Source organism: Chiloscyllium plagiosum, chromosome 25 (assembly GCF_004010195.1).
Source record: "Chiloscyllium plagiosum isolate BGI_BamShark_2017 chromosome 25, ASM401019v2, whole genome shotgun sequence".
Classification (NCBI taxonomy): Eukaryota; Metazoa; Chordata; class Chondrichthyes; order Orectolobiformes; family Hemiscylliidae; genus Chiloscyllium; species Chiloscyllium plagiosum.
Window position 1 is genome coordinate 25,206,649 of NC_057734.1, and position 26,808 is coordinate 25,233,456.

The following is a 26,808-nucleotide window of genomic DNA, read 5'->3' on the forward strand; positions in this document are numbered from 1 at the left end:
ACTTAATAGAGGCGTACAAAATAATACATGGCTTGGAAAAGGTGGATGCTAGGCAATTGTTTCCGTTAGACGAGGAGACTAGGACCTGTGGACACAGCCTTAGAATTAGAGGGGGTCGTTTCAGAACAGAAATGCGGAGACATTTTTTCAGCCAGAGAGTGGTGGGCCTGTGGAATTCATTGCCACGGAGTGCAGTGGAAGCCGGGATGCTAAATGTCTTCAAGGCCGAGATTGATAGATTCTTGTTGTCTAGAGGAATTAAGGGCTACGGGGAGAACGCTGGTAAGTGGAGCTGAAATGCGCATCAGCCATGATTGAACGGCGGAGTGGACTCGATGGGCCGAATGGCCTTACTTCCACTCCTATGTCTTATGATCTTATGGTCAACAGGTATATTAACACGTAACAATAGGCTTTTGGCAGATAGGAGTAGAGAACCCATTCGTAGAATTTTCAACTATCATGTCAAGAAAATGCAGTTCATTAGAGTCTGTTATTTCTAAGGCAAATTTGAGCTTGGGATGCAGCCCATGAAGGTGTACAAGGAAAATAAAATATCGAGGAACTTCACTCTTATCAATGAAGCAAAGATTTGAAGACAACACTCCAGGGCATTTCCTGTGCCAACATTGCAACCAGAGTTGACTTGCCTGATTAGAACGTAAACTAAAGCTTGGAAATAATTGATTGGTGACACTTTGACCAGAGTCGACTTGCCAAACAAGCAAGATCCTTTTCTTGTGCAGCATAAATTGTTATTCCTTTGGAGAGTTACCATTCTTGTGAATCTGAACTGATGTGTGAGAAACAAAAAGCCTTGGCAGCATGCCCCTTTGTACAGTAACAAACTTTTAAACAGAATTTTTTCATGTTAATTACCATAAAATAACATAGGTTGATCTGGTTACATTATTTGGTGACAGCATAAGACTGTGGAAATTAAAACAAAACTTCTCGTAACTATCGTCAACTTTATTTTCTTTTCCTCACAAATATACTCTGTGCTAAGATATAATATAGATGATAGAGAATAACAATATTAAAAAGCAGAGTTAGTAAGGCAACATGAAGAGGAAATCATACCTAATGAATTTATTCCAGTTCTTTGAGGAGGTATCAAGCAGGGTAGATAAAAGGGAACCAGTAGATGGACTATATTTTGATTTCCATAAGGCATTTGATAAGGTACCTCACACAATTCTACTTCAGAAGGGACTTTGGTGTTCGGGGTAGTACACTAGCAAGGCTAAAGGATTCACTAACTAATAGAAGAGAGTTGAGATAAAGCTATATTTTCAAGATGCAACTTGTAACTAGAAGGACCAAAAGGATCAGTGCAGAGACCATGATTATTTATAACATATCGTAATGATTTGGATGACAGAAGTGAATGTATTATTACCAAGTTTTCAGATGACACAAAATAGGTAGGAAGCAAGTAATCAAGCTGACACAAGTGTATACAGAGTGATATAGATAGCTTAAGTGGGTAACTGCTTAGCAGATGAAATAGAATGTTGGGAAAAGGTGAAATAGGGTTATATATATCAGCAGGAAGAACAGAAACACTAAATGTTTACATGGAGAAAGGTTTGTACCATAGCTGAATCAGCGGGACAGCGCGGGGTCCTGCAGCCGCACGGCACGGGATCTCACCGACGACCTCACCTCCCATCACCAAACCATTATCTCCTCGACCATACACAACCTCATCACCTCAGGAGATCTCCCACTCAGTTTCCAACCTCATAGTGCGGGAACCTCTCACCGCCTGATTCTACCGCCTTCCCAAGATCCACAAGCCTGACCACCCCGGCCAACCCATTGTCTCAGCCTGCTCCTGCCCCACCGAACTCATCTCCACCTACCTCGATACTGTGGTCCAGGAACTCCCCACATACGTTCGGGGACACCACGCACACCCTCCACCTCCTCCAAGACTTCAGTTTCCTTGGACCCCAATGCCTCATCTTCACACTGGACATCCAATCCCTCTACACCTCCATCTGCCATGACAAAGCCTCCAAGTACTCCGTTTCTTCCTCTCTCAACGTCCCCACCAGTACCCTTCCACTGACACTCTCATTCAGTTGGCTGAACTGGTCCTCACCCTCAATAATTTCTCCTTCCAATACTCCCACTTCCTCCAGATGAAATGGGGAGCCCTGGACACCCACATGGGCCCCAGGTATGCCTGTCTATTTGTCAGCTATGTGGAACAGTCAGTAGTTACACCGGCACCACTCCCCACCTCTTCCTCCACTACATTGATGACTGCATCGGCGCCACCTCGTGCTCACGCGAGGAGGTTGAACAGTTCATCAACTTCACCAACACATTCCACCCCGACCTTAAATTCACCTGGACCATCTCAGACACCTCCCTCCCCCTCCTGGACCTCTCCATCTCCAACAATGGTGACCAACTCAACACTGACATTTTTTGCAAACCCACCAACTCCCACAGTTATTTGTATTACATCTCCTCCACCCTGCCTCCTGTAAAAATGCTCTCCCGTATTCCCAATTCCTCCACCTCTGCCGCACCTGCTCCCAGGAGGACCAGTTTCACCATAGAACACACCAGATGGCCTCCTTTAAAGACCGCAATTGCCCCTCCCACGTGGTTGAAAATGCCCTCCAACGTATCTCATCCACTTGCTGCACCTCTGCCCTTGAACCCCATCCCTTCAACCACAACAAGGAGAGAACCCCCATGATCCTCGCCTTCCACCCCACCAACCTTCGTAACAACGCATCATCCTCCGCCATTTCTGCCACCTACAAACAGACCCCACCACCCTCCCCATCCCTTTCCGCTTTTCATAAAGACCATTCCTTCAGTGACTACCTCATCAGGTCCACACTCTCTCCCCCCACCTCCAACAACCCACCCTCCCCTCCCGACACCTTCCTTTACCACCACAGGAATTGCAAAACCTGTGCCCACACCTCCCTCTTCACCTCCGTCCAAGGCCCCAAAGGCTTCCACATCCAGCAAAGTTTCACTTGCACTTCCACACGTGTGATTTATTGTATCCGTTGCTCCTGAAGTGGTCTCCTCTACATTGAGGAGACAGGACGCCTTCTCGCAGAGCGCTTCAGAGAACATTTCAGAACACCCGCACCAATCAACCCCACTGCCCTGTGGCAGAATACTACAACTCCCCCTCCCATTCCACCGAGGACATGCAGGGCCTGGGCCTCCTCCATTGCCACTACCTTACCATCTGACACCTGCAGGAAGAATGCCTCATCTTCCACCTCGGGTCCCTCCACCCCATAGCATCAATGTGGATTTCACTAGTTTCCTCATTTCCCCTCCCTCCACCGTATCCCAGTTCCAACCTTCCAGCTCAGCACCGCCCTCACGACCTGTCCTACCTGTCCGTTCCACTTTCCCCTCCGACCTATCACCTTTACCCCCACCTCCATCCACCTATTGCGCTCTCAATTACCTTCCCGCCAGCCTGACCTCCCCCTCCCATTTATCTCTCCACCCGCAAGGCTCCCTGACTCATTCCTGTCGTTGATTCTCCTGCTCCTCGGATGCTGCCTGACTTGCTTGCTTTTCCAGAACCACACTCTCGACTCTAACCACCAGCATCTGTAGTCCTCACCTTCAACTAATATATTAGTTGCCTACTTTCAGTCCAAGTTCAATTAATCCAAAATCTATTAAAGCAGCCAAAGCGCTTTGGAGAAAAATGAAAGTGGTCTACACCAACTATTACTGAATTAGCATTGATGGGGTAGACCAGTGAAAGTCATCAGGGTTTTAAATATTGTATAATAGATAATATTTCAATGGGTTTACAATGTGCAACTTTACAGCTTGAAATAAACTTGCAAGGCAGAGAAATATAACTAAAATTCTGCACAAAGTATTTGTTCCCCTGCATTTCAGATAATAAGGAAATAAATATAAGCAAATGTTACAGATTCTGGAAATCAAACAAACTCAAACAATGCTGGAAAACCCAGCAGCTCTGGAAGAAGTGGAAAGTGAAAGAGTTAACATTTTGAATCAAATATGACTCTTCATCAGAACTTTATGAACAGCAATAGGAAATAAAATGCTTACCATCTGTTCCAGGTTTTACAGACTCTCATGCAAATGCATAAATCTTTTCTACTGAGGTAGCCAAACACAGCCATCCACACTTCTCGTTGCATGACATGGTCTTCACCATCATCAAGGGGCAGAGAGTCTGGGGGTGGGCTGACAGGGGGAGGCCGCACAACATGTCTCTCCATTTGAATGGACTTAGTTGGTGACACAGAGGGTGGGGGTCTAGTGATAACCCTGGGAGCCCGCCTCAAGCTCGTGGTAAGGTGATGCCTAAGCCTAGGAGTCCCATTTAATCCTTTGCTTAATCTGTGAAGTCTTTCACTGCTTGCCGGCAGTCGTTTAGGCTTCTCTACTTTTTCACCCTCTCCTTCAGATTTAATTGGTTGATGATTCTCATTTGCCAGGCTGGTCTCAGTTTTATGAATCTCTTGATTGAGTTCTTTGCTTAGTTCTTTACTAAGTTCTTTATTGTGCAATCGCTTCTTGCGTTTCTCTTTAAACCTCTCACTTTTCTTTTCTTTGGCCTCTGCACTTTCAGTACTGGGACCAGCTCTTGGAGAGCTTGACCTAGACTGGTCACTCTCCTTTGTTTTCTGAGGTGTCTCTGGTGGATCATCTTCAGGCTCCTGCTTGATAGTTCGCAATGTTTTGACAATTGTTGGGTGATCTTCACTTGGCTGCAAGGATTTTTTCTATTGAATAGAAAAATGAAGTGCATGAAACATTCAAATTAATGCGCTTAACATTTCAAGTAACATGCTGAAACATCTATGCACAATAATATAAAAAGACAGGCTTGCATTGTTACTGTTGCTTTCTTGCTCAGCACACATCCAATTTTATAGCCAATGGAGCACTGGAAAATGTACGCATTATTATATGTGATAGCCTGTGTGTGTGCAGCAGACTCTCACAAACAAACAGCAATAAAACAGCAATAAACGTGCTTTTGCCACATTGATTTTGGGATAAATATTGCCAGACACAAGGGACAACTCCCAAAAGTGCCATAAGATCTTTTATATCCATTTGAAGAGGAAGACTCGGTTTCAATTTAGCAGTTTATCTGAAAGACAACACCTCCAACAGTACAAGGCTTCCTCAGCACTGGTTTTCTTGCGCTGAAGTCTTACAGTGGAACTTGAGCTGACAACCTTCTAACTCAGTGAAGCTCTAATAACCCCTGGCATGAGTTCCAATATGGTTCTGTTATTGGAACTTCGCAACATTTTAAAAAAGTAAATCAGGGCACGTGCGCTGTGTTTTGCTGACAGGGAAATCATTTACTGTTCATCCCTGGTTGAGCTTGAGAAGATTGTGGTGAGTTGCCTCGTGGAAGGACTGCATTTGGGGTAGATATACCCATTATGCTGTTAGGGGGTGAGTGCCAGGAATTTGACCCAGTGACAGGGAAGGAACTGTTTGCTAACAGATTGTAACAGAGAACTGAAAATACAGTCTAACTAGATACATAAACAGAGGAACCTCGATTATCCGAAGGACACGGGTAGGGAGTATTTCATTTGGTTATTCAAATTCCAGATAACTGAATGCCAGATAACAATTTAGCCGTGCATTGGGACCTTGCGAACTTGCCGGATAATCAGAAATTTGGAAAATTGAATGCCAGATAATCGAGATTCCTCTGTACTTAATCTTCTCCTGCCAAGCAATGATCCAAACCAATGATTACTGTGAATTATGAATGGAAGATATTGCACATAAATTAACTATTTCCAAAATAGTATCGTCATATAAGCCAAAAAGAAAATTCATTGCAAGAAAGCAATAGACTTTTACATTCTTCGGGAGGAAGATACAAATGATGAACAGCAGCTGAATTCTTGTCATTTGCTGCGAGATTTATAATCTAGGGGCAATCGATGAGTAATAGTTCCAATGTAGAAAGACATGCTGAGCAGCAGTTGAACGTGATCGGATTTGCAAGCTTATCATTAAAACACCATGGTCAAGTTCAAGTTTAAATTGAATAGGATGTTTACGTCAGTTATTAGCCGTTATTCTTATATTTTTATCACCTTAAAAACACTCCATTGTTGAGAATAATCTTAATACTCAAGCTCGTAAAATGGAAAGAAAATGACTCCTCAAGCTACACAGTAATGCCTAAAAAAACAGCAGGATGCCTCAGTCACTAGAAATTAGAAAAAACATTACATGAGCAACATAACTTAGCGTAATCTTGTAGAAAAGCAAAGAACAGTGAGGGGACTGCCAAAAAAAGGTATTTTAAAATAACATTTGTAGATTTTCTAGATTGAAAATTGCAGAACTTTTGATTCTATGTTATATCCTCCCTGGTACTTCACCCTTCACTACACACAATGTTAAAAAAATAGATACACAATGAGTAAAAGTTTGAAGTTGCTCATCTTATCCTAACATATCGAATTTGGGGCCAGAATAGAATATAGAAGAGTGTAGGATATTGTAACTTTGTGCTTATGGTGGTGTATATACGTCAGGAATTCAAATACACACCACAGGAAAATCATTGAGTAAACTGTGCTCAGGAAGTCTGGTAATAGAGGCTTGTATCTGAAAGCTCCTAGACTGTTGTCAAAACCTCCTGCTATCATCCTTCAGAGAAGGGAACCAATCACTTTGTATCTGAGTACATGATGACTCTGAGAAAAACTGAGGGTATGCAATAAATGTCTTACTTGAAGCAAGACAATTTAAATCAAAAGCTGCAGTGACTCTCTACAAGAGTTCTTTTCAACAGAAAAAAAACTAGCATAAAAATCTGTAGATTAAAGACAAGAAAAATGGAATATGTGCAAATGGTAACGTAGCTTAAAAAGCAGAGGATCCCAAGTTTCATTTCTCATCTATCCAGAATTAATTGAACACAGGACTGCAGGGAAAGGTTTGGAATGTATAATTAGGCTAGCCAAAGACTGTGGAGAATGATGATTTTGGTCATGGGCATGCAAGTTAGGCATCTCTGCTGATATTTGACTGCTATTCATTCAAAGTGCTATTCAATTAGTCTCACTCCCATGATCTTTCCCCATTTCCTGACAATTACTTTAATTTTCAAATATATAGCCTATCTATTTCTAAAAATTGCCATTTGACCTGCTTGCATCATCTTTTAAAGTAGTGCATTCCAAATCAAAACTTTTTCTATATATTCATTCGTGGTCATGCTTACCAATACTGTCATGATCAAATGCATTTGCAGCTGGATGAGGTCAAGTATGAGTTTCCCTCTTGCCAATTCCCTCAGCAATTGCTCCAGACCCAATCTAGTAACTATATCCTTTAGGACCCAACCAGCTTCATCGGTAGTAGAGGGATCAATGATTAGGGACATAGGTTTAAGGCAGATGGTTTAGAAGAGATTAGCGGAAAAATCCCTGATCATTGATCCCTCCATTGGAGATGGACACTGAAAATACCCAAGGAGTATATTTTGCACCCTCAGTGCTTCAAGTGTTGTTCAACATGGAGGATTACACATTCATCAGCCGAGGGAGGACAATACATGGTATCAGCAGGAGGACATTTCCTTGCCCACGTTTAACCTAAAGGCATGAGATTTCACGAGGCCAAGGGTTAACGTTGAGGATTCCCAGGGCAACCCCCTCCAGACTGTATATCACTGTGCCACCAACTTTGCTGGGTCTGTCCTGCTGTTGAGACAGGACATATCCAGGGATGGGAATGGTAGCATCTAGGACATTGTCTGTAAGATATGGCTCCGTGAGTATGACACACGCTCCCAATTTTGGCATTAACCCCAGGTATTGGTTAAGGACGAATTTGCAGGGCTGACAGGGTTGTTTGTCCCAGTGCCTGGGTCAAGCCAGGTGGCCCATCTAATTTCATTTCTTCATGGAGATTTTGTAGCAATTAATACAACTGAGTGACTTGCTAGGCAATTTCAGAGGGCAACTGAGAGTTAATCGTATTGCTGTGGGTCTGGAGTCACATGTAGGCCAAGCCAGGTGAGGATAGTAGATTTCCTTCCCTGAAGGACATGAGTTAGCGAGAGGGGTTTTCCCGATAATCAACAATGATTTCATAAGTGTTCAGTAGATCCTTAATTCCAGATTTCTTTTTAAACTGAATTCAAATTCTACCATCTGCTGTGGCAGGATTTGAACCCAGGTCCCCAGAACATTAACTGAGCTTCTGGATTAATAGTCTAGTGATAATACCACTGGGCCATCATCTGCCTGTAACTTTGCAGAATAGAATAAAAATTATTTTTGTTAATTATCTGTAATCTGGCTCATCTAGTGGAAGTAGTCTCTCTTAGCGAGGCTTTTAGAACCCATCAGAATTTTGAACTCTTGAACTAAATCTCCCTTGAAATTTCTTGAAGTAAAATGAACCTAGTTTCGTTAGTCTTAGCACATGCACATCACGCAAATACGAAATGCATTAAACCTCCTTGAGAGTTGAGTTTCACAGTGAATTCAATCGATGGCACAGGGCTCCCACTCATCACAATCAGTATTAGCTGCTCTATTCCAAGCTCCAAATGAGCACTGAGCTGTTACAGGAGCAAAGTAGCGTATTTTAAAAGGCTTTGAAATTTGAGAAAATGTTCTAAAAATTTAAATCAAATACCTTCTTCCTCAACAGTTTCTCTTCCTTTCCAATTTTAAACTGCAACAAAAGAAGGCAGACAGAGTCAGTGTCATGGCAGAGGTCATTTTGATCTATTATCCAAAGCAGCAAAGTCTTTTTGGTAAGAAATATGTGTTTAAGTTCTTTTTCCAAAATCTGTTTATTTCAGCTCTCAGCAATTCAGTCATTTGCTTAAATCAGAGTGAATGTCTTTCAGTTACTCAGTTTCCCTGCCAACATGGTAGGGACTTGCTCACTAATATTTGACATGGATATTCTGCAAATGACTTCTTAATAACAGGTTTTATAATAGTGATAATTATAGATTTGATTGAATATTTTGTAAAACAGCAACTTAAAGTTGCGGCACGGTGGCACAGTGGTTAGCACTGCTGCCTCACAGCACCTGAGACCCGGGTTCAATTCCCGCCTCAGGCGACTGACTGTGTGGAGTTTGCACATTCTCCCCGTGTCTGCGTGGGTTTCCTCCGGGTGCTCCGGTTTCCTCCCACAGTCCAAAGATGTGCAGGTCAGGTGAATTGGCCATGCTAAATTGCCCGTAGTGTTAGGTAAGCGGTAAAGGTAGGGGTATGGGTGGGTTGCGCTTCGGCGGGTCGGTGTGGACTTGAAGAGCCGAAGGGCCTGTTTCCACACTGTAAGTAATCTAATCTAATCTAAAGATTGTAGTATAATCACTAAACATACATTGCAGATTAGGCATTTTTTTAATAAAGACAGGAAGAATGTTTCGCCATTATGGCACATATATTCCAATTGTTGGTTTGAAATTAGACTTTAAAATAGAAAAGAATTTAGAAAGTTACGCATATTATTGGAGTGTTCATCACTAAACAATTGCTCCATATTTCATCTTCCCCAATTGCTTGGCACAGCTATAAATTAATTATGAGTCATACAGAGCAGTAAATTCCAACATTTAATCTTCAACGTGGAGTTGACTGGTGCAAAAGTCAGAAAATTATCTTTTTTTTTTCAGCATTGCTAGGTTATGGCATCAAAAATCAGAATATCGACTTCTTAGAAGAGCACAGCATGGGTAGTGAGTGAGGTCTCAGCTTTGATGCTTCCCCCACGTAGCACATTTACTTTCCTCAAATGTATACCTGGAATATGCATTAAATTGAAGCAGAATATGCAACATAACAAGTGAACCATATCAAAGTTTGAACAGTGGAGTACTCTACTGGAGCCTGCAGTGGAGGTTTACAGAAAAGGATAAATTGGGGTCAGAAACAGGGTTTGATGTCAGTCGTTGAAGGAAGAATGAATCCCACGGTTTATGCCACAAGATGATATGAGATTTATTTTTAATCTGAAGACGGAAGAATGTATTTACCTTTTTAGACCAATAATCATGGGCGTAATGTAGACTGTATCTGCATATGCATTGTGATTATTAACTGTTTTCTTTGTTATGCTGATGAGCAGGGATGGTAGAGAGGGGCAATGAATGGGGGAAGCTAAAATTCATCACTACTGATCATAATGAACCAGAAATTACTCCACTATTCACTGAAAAGCTTCTCACAAATTTTGAAAGTAATAAATATTATTTGAAATAGTTCTGAATTTTTCTTATAATGTAAACCCTATTTTTTAAAAAACCATATACAATATTAAATCTATGCTCAAGCCTATTAGGATTATTTAATAATGGCATATTTAATTTTTTTAAAATCCTTTGTAAATGAATCTGCACTAATCAGTTGTATAACTTTTATTTGTTGCACCTTTTTTTTGGCAATTGGCTCAGAATTTCTATCAGTAATTCTCCGCTTCCGCATCACAAGCCCATCCTCAGATTTCCTTCTTGGAACAGATTCTTCAGGTCGTTTCTTGGGATGTTCCTCTGACCTCCGTTTGGAATTTTCCTCTCTGTCTCCCTTTTTCTTTGTTGTTTCTGCAGAGTCCTTGTGTTCTCTGTTCTGCCTCTGCTCCTTCAATAGTGAACCCGGGAGGTTGGAGGCATACTTAAACCCTGGCCCTCTTTTCTGCTTATAGACCAGAAGAAGAAAAAACACAAATACAACTTTATATCTCATGTCTTAGGGCTTCATTGTAATGTTTATGCTTAATACCTTGCTCTGCTCATCACACTTCATACAAGTAGAAATTAATAGGAGTTAAAATGATTTTTTTAAAACTATTATATGTTATATATCTTGAGTATCTGCATATACATATAAGTGCAGATTCTTCATAGAATGTATACATTTCAAAAGTGAGTCTCGATCTGAAGGAGAAGGTAAACACCAGAAGTTGTAACTTATGTTGGAAAGGAAGGACGGACACAGGAAGGAAAAAATTGGAGGTCCTGAAGCCTGAGAAAAGGTAGAACAGCAGGACATCTGGATCATACCCAATGTCACATGGTAGATAATAAAGGAGCAGTTAGAGAAGGTAGGTTAATGTATAGCTAGAAAAATGGAATGGGGAGGGGTATTCAGAGTCCCAAGACTTGGAGACTTGTTTTGAGGAAGGAGGAATCAATACAAGGTTGACAAGTTGTAACGAGACCTGAAGAAGGGGAGATCAGTACAAATTGAATATGTTGTAACAACATTAGAGCATGGTCAGGGACAGATTAACTTCCTGTGGCCTAGTGACAGGCACAAGAGTGAAGACTCAGAGGTGAGTTTGGCAGCAGGAATTTCAGAAATTGGATCCTTGGAAGCTGAAGACACAGAGCCACCAGTGGCAGAATAAATTCATGATGGGAAGAGGTTGCAATTAAATGTGCACAGAGATTAGATTAGATTAGATTAGGTTAGATTAGATTAGAGTGTGGAAACAGGCCCTTCGGCCCAACAAGCCCACACGGGTTGTAGGCTATAAACGATTACTTAACTGCAACAGGATGAGACCATGAAAGGATGTGAAATCAAGGAGGAAACATTTTACAATTGAAGCATTCCTGGACTGGGGTGCTAAATGAGGACAGATAGCTTGGGAAACTTGGTTGGTATGGACAAGTTGGACTCCATGAAGGGGAGCCACTAGGCGTAATGTCTTTGGATATCCAAAGGATGTGCCATGAGGCACCACACATAATGTTCCTTAATAACAGCTCATGGTGCTGGGGTAGCATATTAGCATAGATAAACAATTAGCTAAGTGAAGATAGAGAGTTGGGATATGGGGTCATTCTCAGAATAGCAACCTGTAACTAGTGGACTGCTGTAAGGATCAGTGCTAGGGCCCGCAATTATCTACAGTATATATTGTATTGAATGAAGAAAGTGAATACAAGTTTGCAAATGACACAAAATAGATGGGAAGGCAAGTGACCAGGATGACAATCTACAGAGAGATAAAGAAAAGTTAATTGGGCAAAAAACTTGGCAGATGGAATATTACGTGAAATGTGAGGTTACATACTTTGGCAGGATGAATAGAGGAGCCAAATGTTATTACATGAAGAAACACTATAGAAAACTGCAGCAGAGAGTTTGGGAGTCCTAGTGCACGAATCACAAAAAGCAAACATCTCAGCTTAGAGGGTAAACAGCAGACAAATGGAACATTGGTTTCTATTTTAAAGAAAATGGAGTATAAAAATAGTGAAGTATTGCTAGAATTATACAAGATACTAGTTACACCATAGCTAAAATGCTGTGAAGGGCTTTGGCCCACTTATTGCAGAATGATATACTGCTAATGATGTGGCAGTCTAACGAAGGTTCATTAAATTGACCCTGGGCATAGAAGGATTTTCTTATGAGGAGGGCAATGGGATACAGTGGAAGGTGGGGCTGACTGGATTACTTTACAGACAGCTGGCATAGACTCGGCACACCAAACGGTCTCCTCCCATGTCGCAATGATGTACATAATTGTACAATCAGACATCTTGTTTGCCTTTTCATAATTCAAATTTGTTCTTTCATTTAGTGGCACAATGAATGTAGGAATACTATCTATTGTGCTTTGTGCAAAAAAAAATCAGTATTGAATGATAATTCACATATTAATGCATTTCATTGTAAGTTTCTATTTTACAAAACTAAAGAGAGGTGTATATGCAATAATCATTCTGAGATCCTAATCAGGAATCAGCTAAAAATGCATGATTAGATCAAATGACAGATCATTCACTCTGTTTGGACTACAGTAATGACAGATTTTGTCGTTACAAAATGCAAATTTTCCAGTTCTGATAACTGCATAATAAAATGATGCCAATGTGAGCATGTCCAACAAGTTGTAATTGTTCTGGTTTTAACCTTCCACAGCTTCTCTATTTTATTTTTAGAGCTGACTAGTTTTGTTGGGAGTGTCCACCATATCTCATTGATTCACTTTAGATTGTGGACTATTTGCTCAATGCTATGGTACACATTGATATAATGGATGGAAATGACAGAACAGCTGAAATGCATTTAAATATATTTCTAATTACAGTGATTAAGGCCTTTTACAACATTGTGTGGAAAATGGACTGGATTGAAATTGAAAAGCCGAATCAATTTTTGCCAACCTCACTGTGTTTTCTCAATGGCAGAGCCAAGGTTAGCATTACATGGTTCTTCTGGATCTTTTGGCAGATACAGGTGGCTCATCTATAACAGGATGGTTGCGTTCTTGTGTAACGCCTCATTATAGAAAAATCGCACTTTAGAAACAACGCTTAAAGTGTTGACAATGTAATGGAGTTACAACCAACACACATTTTAAATGCTTGTGCTGTAGAAAGTGTCCCCAATCCGTCAATCGTGTTAATGCAACGCACATTATAGCAGAACAACCTGTATCACCATGAATGATTTTTTGTTCCACGAAACCCAACTCCATATCATAGCGATCCAAATCAGAAAACTATTGTCAGTCTCCTACTTGAGAATTATGATGGTCAGGACTGAAGGAAATGCAATACAAAACATTGTTATTAGGGAACAATGTTTTTAGATCACATCATTAGACAATTAAACAGGCTGTGCTGATTTATTATTCACTTTCATATTCTGGGCACATCGTCTTTGAAGTCCAGACTACAACCTCTTCAAACACTTTTTTTCCTCGACTTGCAACAAAGTTCACAAATTCAATAACTGGGGCTCTTTTGCTCCATATAAATGGTAACACACTCTTATAGTCTCTGGGCTGGACTTGGGAGTACCAAATGCATGCTGCATTGTATAACAACTACTGTATTTGCCAAAATGTAAATACATCTGCCGCTTTCCAAAAAGACTGAACAATTAGGTATGAGAGCAATGATTTGTGGGGAAATTACATTAATGAATTCAGCTTCAGTTTTCAGCTTATTAAAACTAATTATAATTATCCTACTTCTTCCAGTTAGTCAGTTTCCAATGTGAACAATCCCCTATTTATGACCCCACAATGACATTATCACTATGCAAGGAAGAATTTCAAAATGCCCTTCTAAAACTAAAGTCAAGGACACTGATGGTAAATTTTGAAAAAGCAGGCAGAAATGCAGAATGCAATCCAAAAGCATCAATGAAAGCCCACACAATAAGAATGGGACTTGATTTATTTGGTTATTGCAAAATGATAGCCCTACTTAAGAAAAATAGCAATCCCTTTTGCATTTTGTAACTAGAACAACTGTTTGTTCATTTTCACCGAAAAATTGGTAGAACATGATATGCAAACCCCAAAATCCCTGACATTGTGCAATAAAAACAGATGATTGATCGAATTATTCAAGGGATTATTAATTGGTTCTTCGCTGTTCCCTACTGATACCTCAAAAACTAAGTAACTCAGTAATCTCCTGAAAACACAGCCAATTAATAAAAATATATTCCTGTTGCAAATCTACCCTTATTAAAAATACTTCTTAAAAAACGTCATTTGGCACAAACTATCCCAGAAAGAAAGGAAGTCTACGTATTCACACAATCCTCAGGCAATCAACTTGTTGGATTTATTTCATTGTGTATTTTGTGGCCAAAATAATGCATTGCTTTAGCTTCAATATATGTACAAATTCCATTCTGTTTGCTAAGCTAGTTACTGTCAACTAGTGACTGACACAGCAAGTATTCACAGAATGCATGAGTTAGACACACATGATTAAGAACAATAAGGTGCCAAAGAACACACACAATTTAGCTGAAACAGAATCAGAGTCCAGATCTTTAGCTCACTCCAAAACAAACAGCAGTGAATTTCACACACACAGGCTGTCCTGTAAACAGATTTATTCATCACCTTTGTTTCTGAGGCATTTTACCCTGTGGCCAGACCAAGCTGGGCAACCGACTCCTGAACCCAAGGGAACTCGGTCATGCACCACATTCCATAATGCATTATGACACCAGCATACAGTCACCATCATGTACCAAATATTGCAGAAAAATAAGTGTCAAATTTAAATATTAACAATCTATGAGCGTACATAAATGAAATAAAGTTATTTGCTAAAGCATTTAAATAAAATTTGAAAACTTGGTTGAATCATATCATGTAAAATTTGATGTAGGATTCCCTCAGAAAAAGCTATAAAACTTGATGGGGATCAGTTGTTTCATGCTAATGTTGATTGAAATTTCTGTCAGTTATCTGCTAAGATATAAAGAACTGTTAATTTGTAAAAAAAATGAAACCGTTCAAAATATATTTCCCTACGTGAAGGGTGCTTCCCTCAAATGCTCTTTTGTAAACATAACCACGTGCTATTGCAGCTTATCAAGAAACAATCTAAGCTACAGTTTGAATAATTAGTCTGGTCGAGTTAGGCTTCTTGTTAAGCCACTGATCAGTCTTCCATTATTCCATTTAAGGCAGTGGGAAGGAATCAGCCTTAGTTCCAAATCCTCGTCATTATCAAGTGACAGCTGCTGAAAGTAAATGAGGATCTGGCTACAATAATCCACTCACTAAATTACAGTCATAACAGGCCGGGCAGAAAACTCTAATTAAACTTACTTTCCCTGTCTTTCCCTCATGGTTACACTTTGGACATTCCCAGCAGTTTGGAAGCTCTTCGTTGACAACTCCATCACCATCCTGTACCTAGTAACAAGTGCAGGAAGTTCACGTCATTAATAAAAGTCAATTGTGATAATTGCTAATTCTTCAGCAGCACAGATGAACAAAATAATATTTCTTACTAAAAATACAATTAACAATTGATAAGGAGTTTTGTACATTGATATTATATGAAGATCATGTTAATCGGATTGCTTTTTTCCAGAACTTTTCAAGGTTTTGGAATGGGAAGAAACAAAAAAAAAAGATGGAAAACAATTAGCAAAATCTTTATAAACAAGAGCACTGTAAATAAAATATTTCTGATTATAGCACATATTTCAAATCATGAACTACAGTCATCAGCCATATTGTTTTGCACTATTGGCACATATGGAATGTGTCCCTTATTTCAAACAAGGCAGGGTAAACAGTATAAAGGTGTAGATTTCCTCTAACTTTAAATCACGGCAAATTTTCAGCAGTAACAACATGTGCTCAATCCAGCTCTTTATAGTCAAAAATATTGTGTTGGAAGTCAGGTTTAAGCTACAGCACTGCACTCATTCAGATTGGTAGAGTGCACTAATTTCACAGTCGCAATATTTCTGAAATGTTTACTGTTCGAGGCATAGAAGACAAGTGTTTCCATCTCACATGGTGCACATAAATCTTGCTGGAGAGCCTCTTACTTCACAGCTTTTTAATAATCAACTTTGAATTAATTACTTCAGTAGGTGTGGGGGAAGGAGAGAAAGTGAGGACTGCAGATGCTGGAGAGTCAGAGTCGAAAGGTGTAGCGCTGGCAAAGTGCAGCAGGTCAGGTAGCATCTGAGGAGCAGGAGAGTTGATGCTGGGCATAAGCCCTTCATCGGGGGGGACGGAGTCAGTATCATAAAGTCCAGATCACTCTTATCGATTCCAGAAAATTACTTATACAGCCAAATGTTGCTGTCACACAGAAAGTTACAGGATTTTGACTGAGTAACAATCAAGTTCACTGGGAAATGTGAAACATTTATAGCTGAAATGTACTTTAAAGGTGTGCTCAGAAATACAATGGTGACCAGAACTGAGACGTCAAGCAAATTTTAATTAATTGCCTCTATTTTCATGTTAAGTGGCTTAGTGGAGACTGGTTAATCTGCTACCACTCAGCTGCACTACTGAATTGTGGACATAAACTGATAACTCCAAGTTTTACTGAAAGGTGAAAAATATTTTGTCACTTTTACAAAACAATAAAGCTATAACTTTAAATAATTTCATAATATGAATGTTTAAGTAATTACAAATACAGGTAGTTCTTCTATAATGCAATTCTTGTTTGTGTGCAACCCCGTATTATAGAAAAACAGCGCTTTAGAAACTGCGCTTAAAGCGCTGGCGATATAATCGAATTACAGCCAACTCATACTTTTAAAAGTTTGTGCTTTAGAAAGTGTCCTAAATTTGTCAATTGTGTTATAGCAGAAGCACCTGTAAGTATAAATCATGATAGAACAGTGTTTTAGGTTTAATCTTGCAGTTCTCACACTGCTTCACAGTATCCCTGGAGTCTAACAAAATATATTGATAAAGATAAGGTTTAAGAAAAACCCAAGACAATGGACATTGGGATAAATGTCTACATTAAATGTGCTATATCAAGGTAAGTAGCTGTTATAAGGTTTTATCACAAACTAATTACTAACAAAACACCCACTTTAGTGACAATACACTAAGGAGATTTATTTATATTTATACATCTATGGACTTCTATTTCACACTGATGACAATACGCACTTTTTATGACACTTTCCTCCAATTTTCCTTTAGAACTATTTGATGACCTGCTGGAAATCAGCTTAAATATTAAAAAAAGTATTCCAGCAATGGTCAGTACTTTTAAAAAATGAAGGGAAAGAATTACCTTTAACTGCTTTACCTTTAAGCAGCCAGGATGCACAATTTCATTACAAATTGAGCATTCCATCAGCATAAAATTGAACTTTTCCTCCTCTTCTTCCACAGTGTCCTCCTTTCCTGCTTCTCCACAAATGAGACAGACTGCTGTATGTGGCAGGACCGGCTATGGAGAAAACAGACACCATAAAACTGCCATCTATGATACTTCAACATGCCATCATAACCCACAGCAGTTATTCCTAGTCCATATTAGCATTATCTTTGTAGAACTGTATTTAACTATTCCAGTTATTTGTCCGAATACACGACTGTGGTTTGAATCACTTTTGCATACTGCCTTAAATTTTGAATCTGTGGCCATTCCAAAGTCATTCTGAGAAAAAAATCTCCCTCACCTAATTTCATTTCTTCCAGTGTATTGCTTTTTTTTTTCAATTTACAAAACACTATATGTCTCAGTATTTAATGTATTTGCTCTTGAATAATAAACATAGATATTCCAACAAAACCTCATTTACACCACTCAAAGTTCTCCTTCTTCTTAGTGCACTCAGTTCCAAATAGGATTAAGTTGAGTGGTCCATAAAATGCCAATCCAGTGTCGCAGCTTATAGAGCTATCAATGCTATCCCACTATTCTATCAAGCCTGTATTTGCCAACTTCCATTACTTCCTGCTTGCCAACACATTGTAAATAAGAGATTTGAATTCAAACATGTCCACAACTCTATGCCATCTTACACCTACAACTTCATTCAGATCTTTGTTATCATATACCTTCTACATTTCTAGCTCTGCATTAACCATTACTTTCATTTGTTTATCAATTGCAGTCTTCAGTCCTCCACTTCATCAATTATCTGTCTACAAAAAGCAATTCAAAACCTGTTTGACTAACACAGCTCACTTCTATTAGTTCTACCCTTACTGCATTTACTTGTCATTTCACTTTTTCTGCAATCAAGATATTTTATCAATAAAGATATTTTATAAACGTGTAATTCTAAAATAAAAAGAGCAGGAGGTTGCTCTCTGAAACAACAGTAAAGCAAGAGCAATACAAAATCGCCTGTACTCCATAATATTCCTTTAGCACCAGGTAATATGGAAATCCATGAGCGCTTGGTGATGCAATATCTTACCTTAGCTATCACTTTGGTTTCAATACAAGCAACATTAATTTTCCTAAGACTATGTTAACTCAATGCTCTGACACTGGATTACATAGAATGTATAGCACAGAAACAGGACTGTGCAGAATATTTAGAAAAAGGCCATGTATTTCAGTCAATCTTCATTGGGGTTTATTTTCCATTTGAGTCTCCCTCAGTTCTTTCTTCATCTATCATCCTAACCCTCTATTCCCTTCCTCTCATGTTTATTTAATTGCATCTTAAATGCAGCTACATGACTTGCTTCAATCGCTCTCTATTACAACAAGCAATAAAGTTTTGGCAGGATTATTCTGCAAGTTTCTCAATGTACAGCATACCCAAGACCGGTTAAAGCAAATACTTTTTAGTTAGACAATTGAAACTGCTTCAAACATCAAATAACAGAACTAACCCCAACTTTGTACTTTTGTTTAGTTATTGAATTAAATGGTGCCAGCAATGTTTAAGGTAATTGTGAATCTGATTTAATATTTTCTTCAAGGGAACATGACAGTATAGTAGGTCAGGAAGAAACATCAATTCTACTTATCCTACTTAACCACAAATTTCTATTTAGCAAACACTGTAGATTAACCAAGTTAAACAATTAGAAGTTAACAGGATGGACAGATTTTCTGGCTGTTGTTTCCATGCAGTGTAAATACATGATAGCATAAAAAATACAAATTAGAATAAGCACATAAAAATATAGGCTTTAGTTCAAGGGTGGAATCAAAGAACAGCTACCTTTGCAGTTGCCAAGACTGCACATGGCCAGCCTCATGCAATTTCCTGAGGCTCATTTAATTGCAGATTCGTACAAGTTCTCAGCCTGCATTGAGCCTACTTACTAGAGCTCAGAGGGTCAAGACATTATTATTGGGGAGTAGTTGCTTTTGTGTACATTTACTTCCATTCAATTTAGTTCAAAATGCATAGTCGGAGACCATCGAGGCATCGAAGAAAGATCAAATCACACATTATAGTTTCAACAAAGAATCATACAGCACACAGATAGTCATTTGCTCCACGGTGCTTGAGCTGACTCGTTGTAAGAGCTATATGCTTAGTCATATTCTCCTTTTTTCTCCCCAATACCCAGCAAATAGTTCTCACTAATCTGGATTACACAATCATTACAATTCAGCAAATCTGTCAATGGATCTGCTACAACGAATGCCCAAAACAGTCCAAAGATGTATTTCAAACATTTGATCAGTTTTTTTTAAAAGAATACATTCAAGGGATGTGTGCTTCACTGGTTGACAAGCATTTATTGTCCATCCCTAATTGCCCTTAACAAGGCGCTGGTGAGCTGCCTTCTTGAACTCCTGCAGGCCATTGGTAAAAGGCAACCTTTACTGCCGATAGAGGGGGAATTCTACAATCATGAATCAGCATTACAAATAAATACGTTTAGTACAGATTGATTCAGTTTCTGAGGAGTGCTGCACATTGCGTAACCATCAGCGACATCACTACTTTGACCTTATGAGGAAGTTAAGGTCATTGATGAAGATGGTTAGGCCTAGGACACTGGCTTAAGGAACTCCTGCCAAGATGAGGCTGAACTGACTGATCTGCAGTAACCACAGCCATCTTCCTTTGCGCAAGATACGATTCCAGCTAGCAGAAAATTTCCCCCAATTTCCACCGACTCTCAAACTTTCAAAATATACAATCTTATAAACCTTGGAGATGTAAGACTGCTTTTGAAAAGTGTCTGAAATTTATGATAAATTAAAGGAGCTCATGTGACGTGCTCTGAATTTTGCCAATAATCTGATTTCAGTGCCTTGACTGTCGAGAGATGGTTTTATAGTTTTAGTGGGAAGAAGGTGCAAGATGAATATAGTTTTAAATTCTTAGGCAAGTGTTGAAAATGCTGTTGTAAAGAGTTGTGTTTTGAATTTTAAAGATAACAGAGCATTACGGTCTCAATGTTTTACCCTTGATACAAGGTCCATGTAATTCACATTCCTCATGAAGGATTTATGCCTGAAACATCAACGCTCCTGCTCCTTGGATGCTTCCTGATCTGCTCTGCTTTTCCAGTACCTCACCTTTGACTCTGATCTCCAGCATCTGCAGTCCTCACTTTCTCCATGCAATTCACATTACCTTACATTACATTGTCTTTAAGAAGGAAACAGCCTAAGATATCCCTGTAAACAGGGATAGATTTATCTATTTGTGGTGTGGTGTTGAGTGAGTTTCACAGCATCTGGTCTGCTATGGTCCAGGGTGAATTTCCTCATGTGAGCTTTCACTTCGATAATTTTGCAACCAAACTGCGAGTGAACCCATGCCCAGGGAGGCAGACAAGCTTGCCACTATTGTGACCAATTCCTTCAGTGATGACCAACTGTGGTGGTATCACCCCCAATTGACTGTAAACCCCGCTTAACCTCACTGAGGACTCTTCAGTTTTGACTTTCACAAATGATAAAATGATTGAGCAATGCAGTGGGTTTACCATGTTAACAGCCGGCAAATTTGAAATTTGACAGCTCAGATATTGATGTTACATGGTGTGTTAGAGAAGCGTATTCAACCCCCTGTATGAATGAACCACTTACTCTTCAGTGCACTGCACCATCACAAGCTGCCAACTACCACTGCTTTCAAGACAAACTGGTGGTAGTAGGTCAGCTCCTGAGTACAGAGCTTGACAGTGTGAAGTGGTGGCTGGGTTCGTCCAAAAGCAAACATGGTGACAATGGTAGTTTATCGATGTGGATTTATGTGGATAAAAGGTCCATGATGATGGTGACCATGGAACATGCAGAAAGAAGTAGGATAGCAGAATGCTGGCCAAGATGGGCACTTGATGAGCTGTTGCCACCAGGTATCCACTCTGTTTTACCTGTCAGGAACTTGCACTATCTAGTTTTTGCAGTGCAGGAAGTGAGAACTGAAAATGGTATCTAAACAGGGCAAGTTGCATCACCAAATGCTACAAGATGTTGCATTTGACCAAAAAGTCAGAAATTTTACAAGTTATGAACCAGTCTATGGAGGGTTAGTTAGGATTCGATGGGCTGAACGGCCTGCTTCCATACTGTAGGGATTCTATGATTCTAGTTATTATTTGACTCCTGTAAGCAACTGAAAATCTCTGGAGAAGAAAGTGCAAGGAACATTAAGTACTGGTAAGCCAAAAAGATCATGTCAGCAATCCCTGGGGTCAGGAACCATTGAACAGTTTCCCAGGTTTTCCCTCCACCCACAATATCAATGTGTCTAAGTGTGCGCAGGGGAAGTGTATAATGAGGTCAGTTTTAAGTGGTAGTGTTTTATGTGTCAACAGTCCATAGTTATTCATCTGTAGCTATAATCTATTTATCCATAATAAATAATCATTCTTGTAATGAAGCCCTGGTCTCTGCTTTCGGTTAACCTGGATATAAATGCAAGTATATTGAGGAAATTTGCATACTTTGATAACATCTTGCATTTTTATGAAGAAGCCAAGAGTAGCGGGGCTCGCTTTCTAGTGAACAACCTCAAGAGACATGACATCTGGAATAGCATTATTATGGAATGTAAGTATGAAGAGAAAAATTAAAGTAGAGAAAGGGGAAGTAAATTATATTCAACAAAATATGGGGATATATGTTAAAGATGTAACATGAACACTAACTTAACTATAGCATTTCCTATAGGACAGCAGGGGAATGGTGAAATTAACTTGGACTTTCTCATGGTGATTTTTGAGTGACTTATGTTGGAACCGCACTTGTGTGAACAATGCATGAAAAAGGTTTACTGCAGCTAAATGCTCCCTAAGAAATGAATAACAGGTTGATCAACAGGTGGGAAAAGTGCAACTTGATTGAAGTACCTGAAGCCTAAAACTATAAAGCAATATCATGGATTTAACATCAAAAGGCTTTTTTTAAAATCTAGGTGACCTATTATTGAGCTCATAGTGCCATTGAGACTGGATGAAATTAAGATCAAGATCAAAGCTAGGCCGCTTTACTTGAAAAATGCCTCGTCCAATGTGACTTTATCAACAAGAAGTTAACTGCTGACTATTGTGCTTATTAATCCCGAGCTTTAATGCCTTCCAAGCAGCTCACTCACTGATGAGTGAAAAACTAAGTAGGAAATGGCTGCATAGCAGCAGAGAAACATCCAATCCACCTATTCATTGCTGTGTTTGTCACCAGCAGTCTTTTCTTAACTCTTGACACTAATAGCAATTTGCATACAACACTGACTAAATTAATTCCAATAATTTTCATAATTTAAAAATGCATTTTTATTTCTGCTGGCAAAAACTGTAAATATGAATCATTCGCTAGTTTTAAATCCAAAACATATAAAACTGAGCAAAGCTGTGACCTCTACCACCTAGAAGGACAAACACAGAAATCACAAATCACCTCACGCTCTCTTCCAAGTCATATTATCATCCTGAATTGGAACTTTGCTACCGTTCCTTCATTGTCATTGGGTCAAAATCCTGCAACTCTGGCCGTTACAGCATTCCGGATGTACCTTTACCATTCCACCATGGAATCAGTGACTCATTAAGAAATTACAGTGTTTTTGTTTCTTTGGATATGGAGTAAGGTAATATGACGACCCTGCTCTCCAAAGTATACTACGTGAAGAAATATCTGAGGGTATGAACATTTTGGGTATGGGACAGGAAAAAGAACAGGCAAGGAGGGCAAGTTACTGCAGGTCCTCCCAAAGAATGCCCCTTGCATTTATGGCACTTGCAGGTATGCATTTCTCTCCTCAATCTTGCAGTGCAAATTCACTCTCAACCACATTGCCATCCCACTTCTACACAACCTGGATTACCTTCCAATAAAGTTCCAGAACATCAGATATTTTCCAGCACTCAGTCAAGTGACTATAAATTAACATATTAATTTTGACAGAGTCAGCCAGCTACTGAACAGAGGAGCATTATGGCCAAATCTATTCAATATTTACACCTGCAGTTTTTTAGTAAAATCAGGAATGTTGCCTGCTTTTCTTGCCTGATGTTAAAAGCAGTTATGTAGATTCTTTCATCATTCTAAAAGAAACGAATTAACTCAGCTTAAAATGACCACCAAATGTTGGTTCTCCCTTTTGTTAAAAAACATACTCTGAAGTTGACTGGATACCTGCAAATTCATTTGAACCATTCGCCGTTTACAATAATGAGCACACATTCTTTTGCTGCCTGGTTTCTTTTAAACTTGAAGAATAGTTAACAATCCATAACCAGCTGAATTAGAATATTTATGTGTGCTGCTCCTAAGTTTTGGTCAAGAGGATGGATGATCAGATACTGCACCTATAATTTTACTGTGTCTCAGTTGATACTTTGAAACCCACACTTCTGCAGTTCAATCACTGGTGGTTAAAAAGGCATTTGGCACGCTAGCCTTCCTTGCTCAGTCCTTTGAGTAAAGGAGTTGGGAAGTCATATTGAGGTTGTACACAACATTGGTAAGGCCTCTTCTGGAATACTGTGTCCAGTTCTGGTTGCCCCCCCAGTTACAGGAAGGATATTATCAAGCTGGAGAGTTCAGAAGAGATTTAGCAGGATGTTGCCGGGTATGGAAGGTTTGAGGTACAAAAGAAAGGCTGGGACTTTTTTCTCACTCGAGTGTAAGAAGTTGAGAGACGACCTGATAGAAGTTTACAAAATAATGCGAGGCATAGATAGAGTGAAGGGGAAAAGGATGGAGAAGTTCAAGACTTGGGGACATACTTTTAAGGTGAAAGGGGAGAGATTTTGAAATGACACGAGGGGCAAATTCTTTTCACAGTGGGTGGTTTGCTCGTGGAATGAACTTCCTGAGGAATCGGTGAATATGGATACAATTACATTTAAACGGCATTTGGATAGGTACATGAATAGGGAAGGTTCGGAGAGGTATGGGTCAGGAGTAGGCAGGTGGAACTAGTTTAGTTTTGGATTATATTTGAAATGGACTGGTTGGACCAAAGGATCTGTTTCCGTGCTGTATGACTATTACTCTATAACTGATCTGGAGTGAAATGCTAGCAGTCCACAAGGATGATGTATTGCAATGGTCCAAAATCTCTTCATTCAATATTTTATTGTGATTAAAATCTTTCACTTCAACAATTTATGAAGACTCAGTAATCCATTTTTGGTCTGGTAAGAACTGTAAGAGACTTGCTAGTATGAAAGCAATAGCCAAAAAGATTTGATCACCTTTTACACATGCCACTTTTTCCCACAAATGTGTTAAAATTGAAACATTTCACCATGTCATAACTTACAGCAATGCACTGCCTCATGATACAGGACTGCTTCATTCTCCCTGGTCCTCCAAACTTCTTCATGTCCTTGCAGAAATGGCACTCCCCACATTCTGTTCTTCGGCATGCCTCGCATTTTCGACACCTTGTTCTCCTCCTGCGCGCTCCAGCTGTAGCCCTGTTCGCAGCAAGCTTCACAGCTGCAGAAGTTCCAAGCTTTCCTTTTGGCCTTCCTACTGCTCTATGCTGTAAAACATTTAATAAAAAAGCAGAATCTAAATTACCCCAGTTTGTTCAAACATTTCTGTTTCGCAGATTTTAAACAAGTACCAAAATTTAGTATAAGGCAATGAGCATTTCCTTGTTCTTTAAATGGCTGTACAGATGTCCGTATTCATAGCATAGTCATGGGAAAGGATATACCATAAGGGCAAAAAGACAAATCAGTATGCTAATTCACAAAAGTTGGCTAAATCTATATCCCAGCACCAAGTAGTCAGTACTGCATAAGTGCTTCATTATGTGAAAGATGTACCAACAGGCCACTCCCTGGTTACTGTACATCTCTTTCAAGACTAGCAATAATACTCAGTAGTTTTATAATATGATAAACATATTATCAATATCACAAGTTAGATTAATTGTAAATATGAATGTTTTAAAGGAATTTGGACTCCCTCAGACTTTATTTATATAAACAATGCAGCAAATATTAGAGATTTCCAGCACAACCACATCAAGGAACTAGGCAATGGGATTAACTGAATTGGATTAAAAGCAACTTGCTCCTTGTAGTTGCTTCTTGCTTTCTCCTTAGAAGTTGTTTGAAGTCAAAAAGTCAGAAATTAATCACAAAACTGCCATTGCAAATTTCTACTGTTGACATTTTGGAGAAATAATTAACACAGCCTCTGCGAATAACTCACCTCAAGTGGATACACATTATGAGAGTTAGCAAATAAACTGAATCAATACATTCCCTCACACAGATGAGGTCCCTGGCACAGCCTCATACATAAATGACATTAGTCGTCATTACTTTCCTCCTCAAATGCTCATCTGTCAGCATAATAAAACCCATACTATAACTGGTGCGCATTTCCTGACATCATAACAGACTTCCTGTGTCAGTTCTAATCGCATACAATTTCCTGCCTAGTCTTTTGCACCAAAAAGCAACTTGAGAGCATGGAGCTGGTTCAATGTGGGTGAAAGCATCAACAAGAATCTGGTGCTGCCATATACAATGTGGAAGCTGCACTTGTCCCTACAGGTGGTATAAATCCTTTGGGAATTTTGGGAAGTGGTTGCATGGGAATGGGAAGAGAGTCCACTCATGGATAAATGTGACTGTACATTCTAGCAATGAACAGTCCCAACAGATTTGTATTCAAGAATTAGACATGTCCGGAACCAAGCTGTTCCTGTAAAGCAATAGCAGCATCTACCTGGCAATGTGGAAAACTGTTGTGTCCTGTCCACACAAAGCAGTACAAATCCAATCTAGCTAATTGATGGAAGGGGGTGTTAATAGTGCTATTTAGCATGCACTTCCTCAGAAATAACTGATCCCTGACACTCCATTTCAGTTTCACCAATGATCTGACCTTATTACCACCTTGCTCCAAACGTGAACAAAAGAGCTAAACTCTAGAGGGGAGATAAGGATGTGTGCCCTTGCCCTCAAGGTAATATTTGACCCAGTATGGCTCCAAGGAAGTCTATGGAAAGGAGGGGTAAACCCTCTACTGGTTAGAATGGCCTTCTTGACCACTCTATCCACCTGTGCAGCAACCTCCAGGGTACAATGGACCTACACTCCCATATCTCTCTGCCCATCAACTTTTCCCAAGGCTCTTCTGTTCATTGTATA

The 26,808-nt window shown here is 39.5% G+C and overlaps 1 protein-coding gene across 14 annotated transcripts in view; it reads right to left on the minus strand.

Annotated features, from left to right (window-relative positions):
• Window positions 1-26,808, minus strand: part of LOC122562672 (lysine-specific demethylase 2B) — a 218,332-nt gene that overhangs the window by 16,384 nt on the left and 175,140 nt on the right. For 8 of the 14 annotated variants that reach the window (XM_043715715.1, XM_043715727.1, XM_043715720.1 and 5 more), the window contains 6 exons: window positions 24,957-25,181; window positions 17,546-17,704; window positions 15,592-15,678; window positions 10,425-10,697; window positions 8,674-8,712; window positions 4,084-4,763 (listed from right to left, as the gene is read on the minus strand). In XM_043715715.1, the coding sequence (XP_043571650.1) occupies window positions 4,084-4,763; window positions 8,674-8,712; window positions 10,425-10,697; window positions 15,592-15,678; window positions 17,546-17,704; window positions 24,957-25,181 (1,463 nt within the window). The remainder of the gene's footprint in view (window positions 1-4,083; window positions 4,764-8,673; window positions 8,713-10,424; window positions 10,698-15,591; window positions 15,679-17,545; window positions 17,705-24,956; window positions 25,182-26,808) is intronic. The other 6 variants (XM_043715718.1, XM_043715722.1, XM_043715717.1 and 3 more) reach the window with 4 other exon arrangements.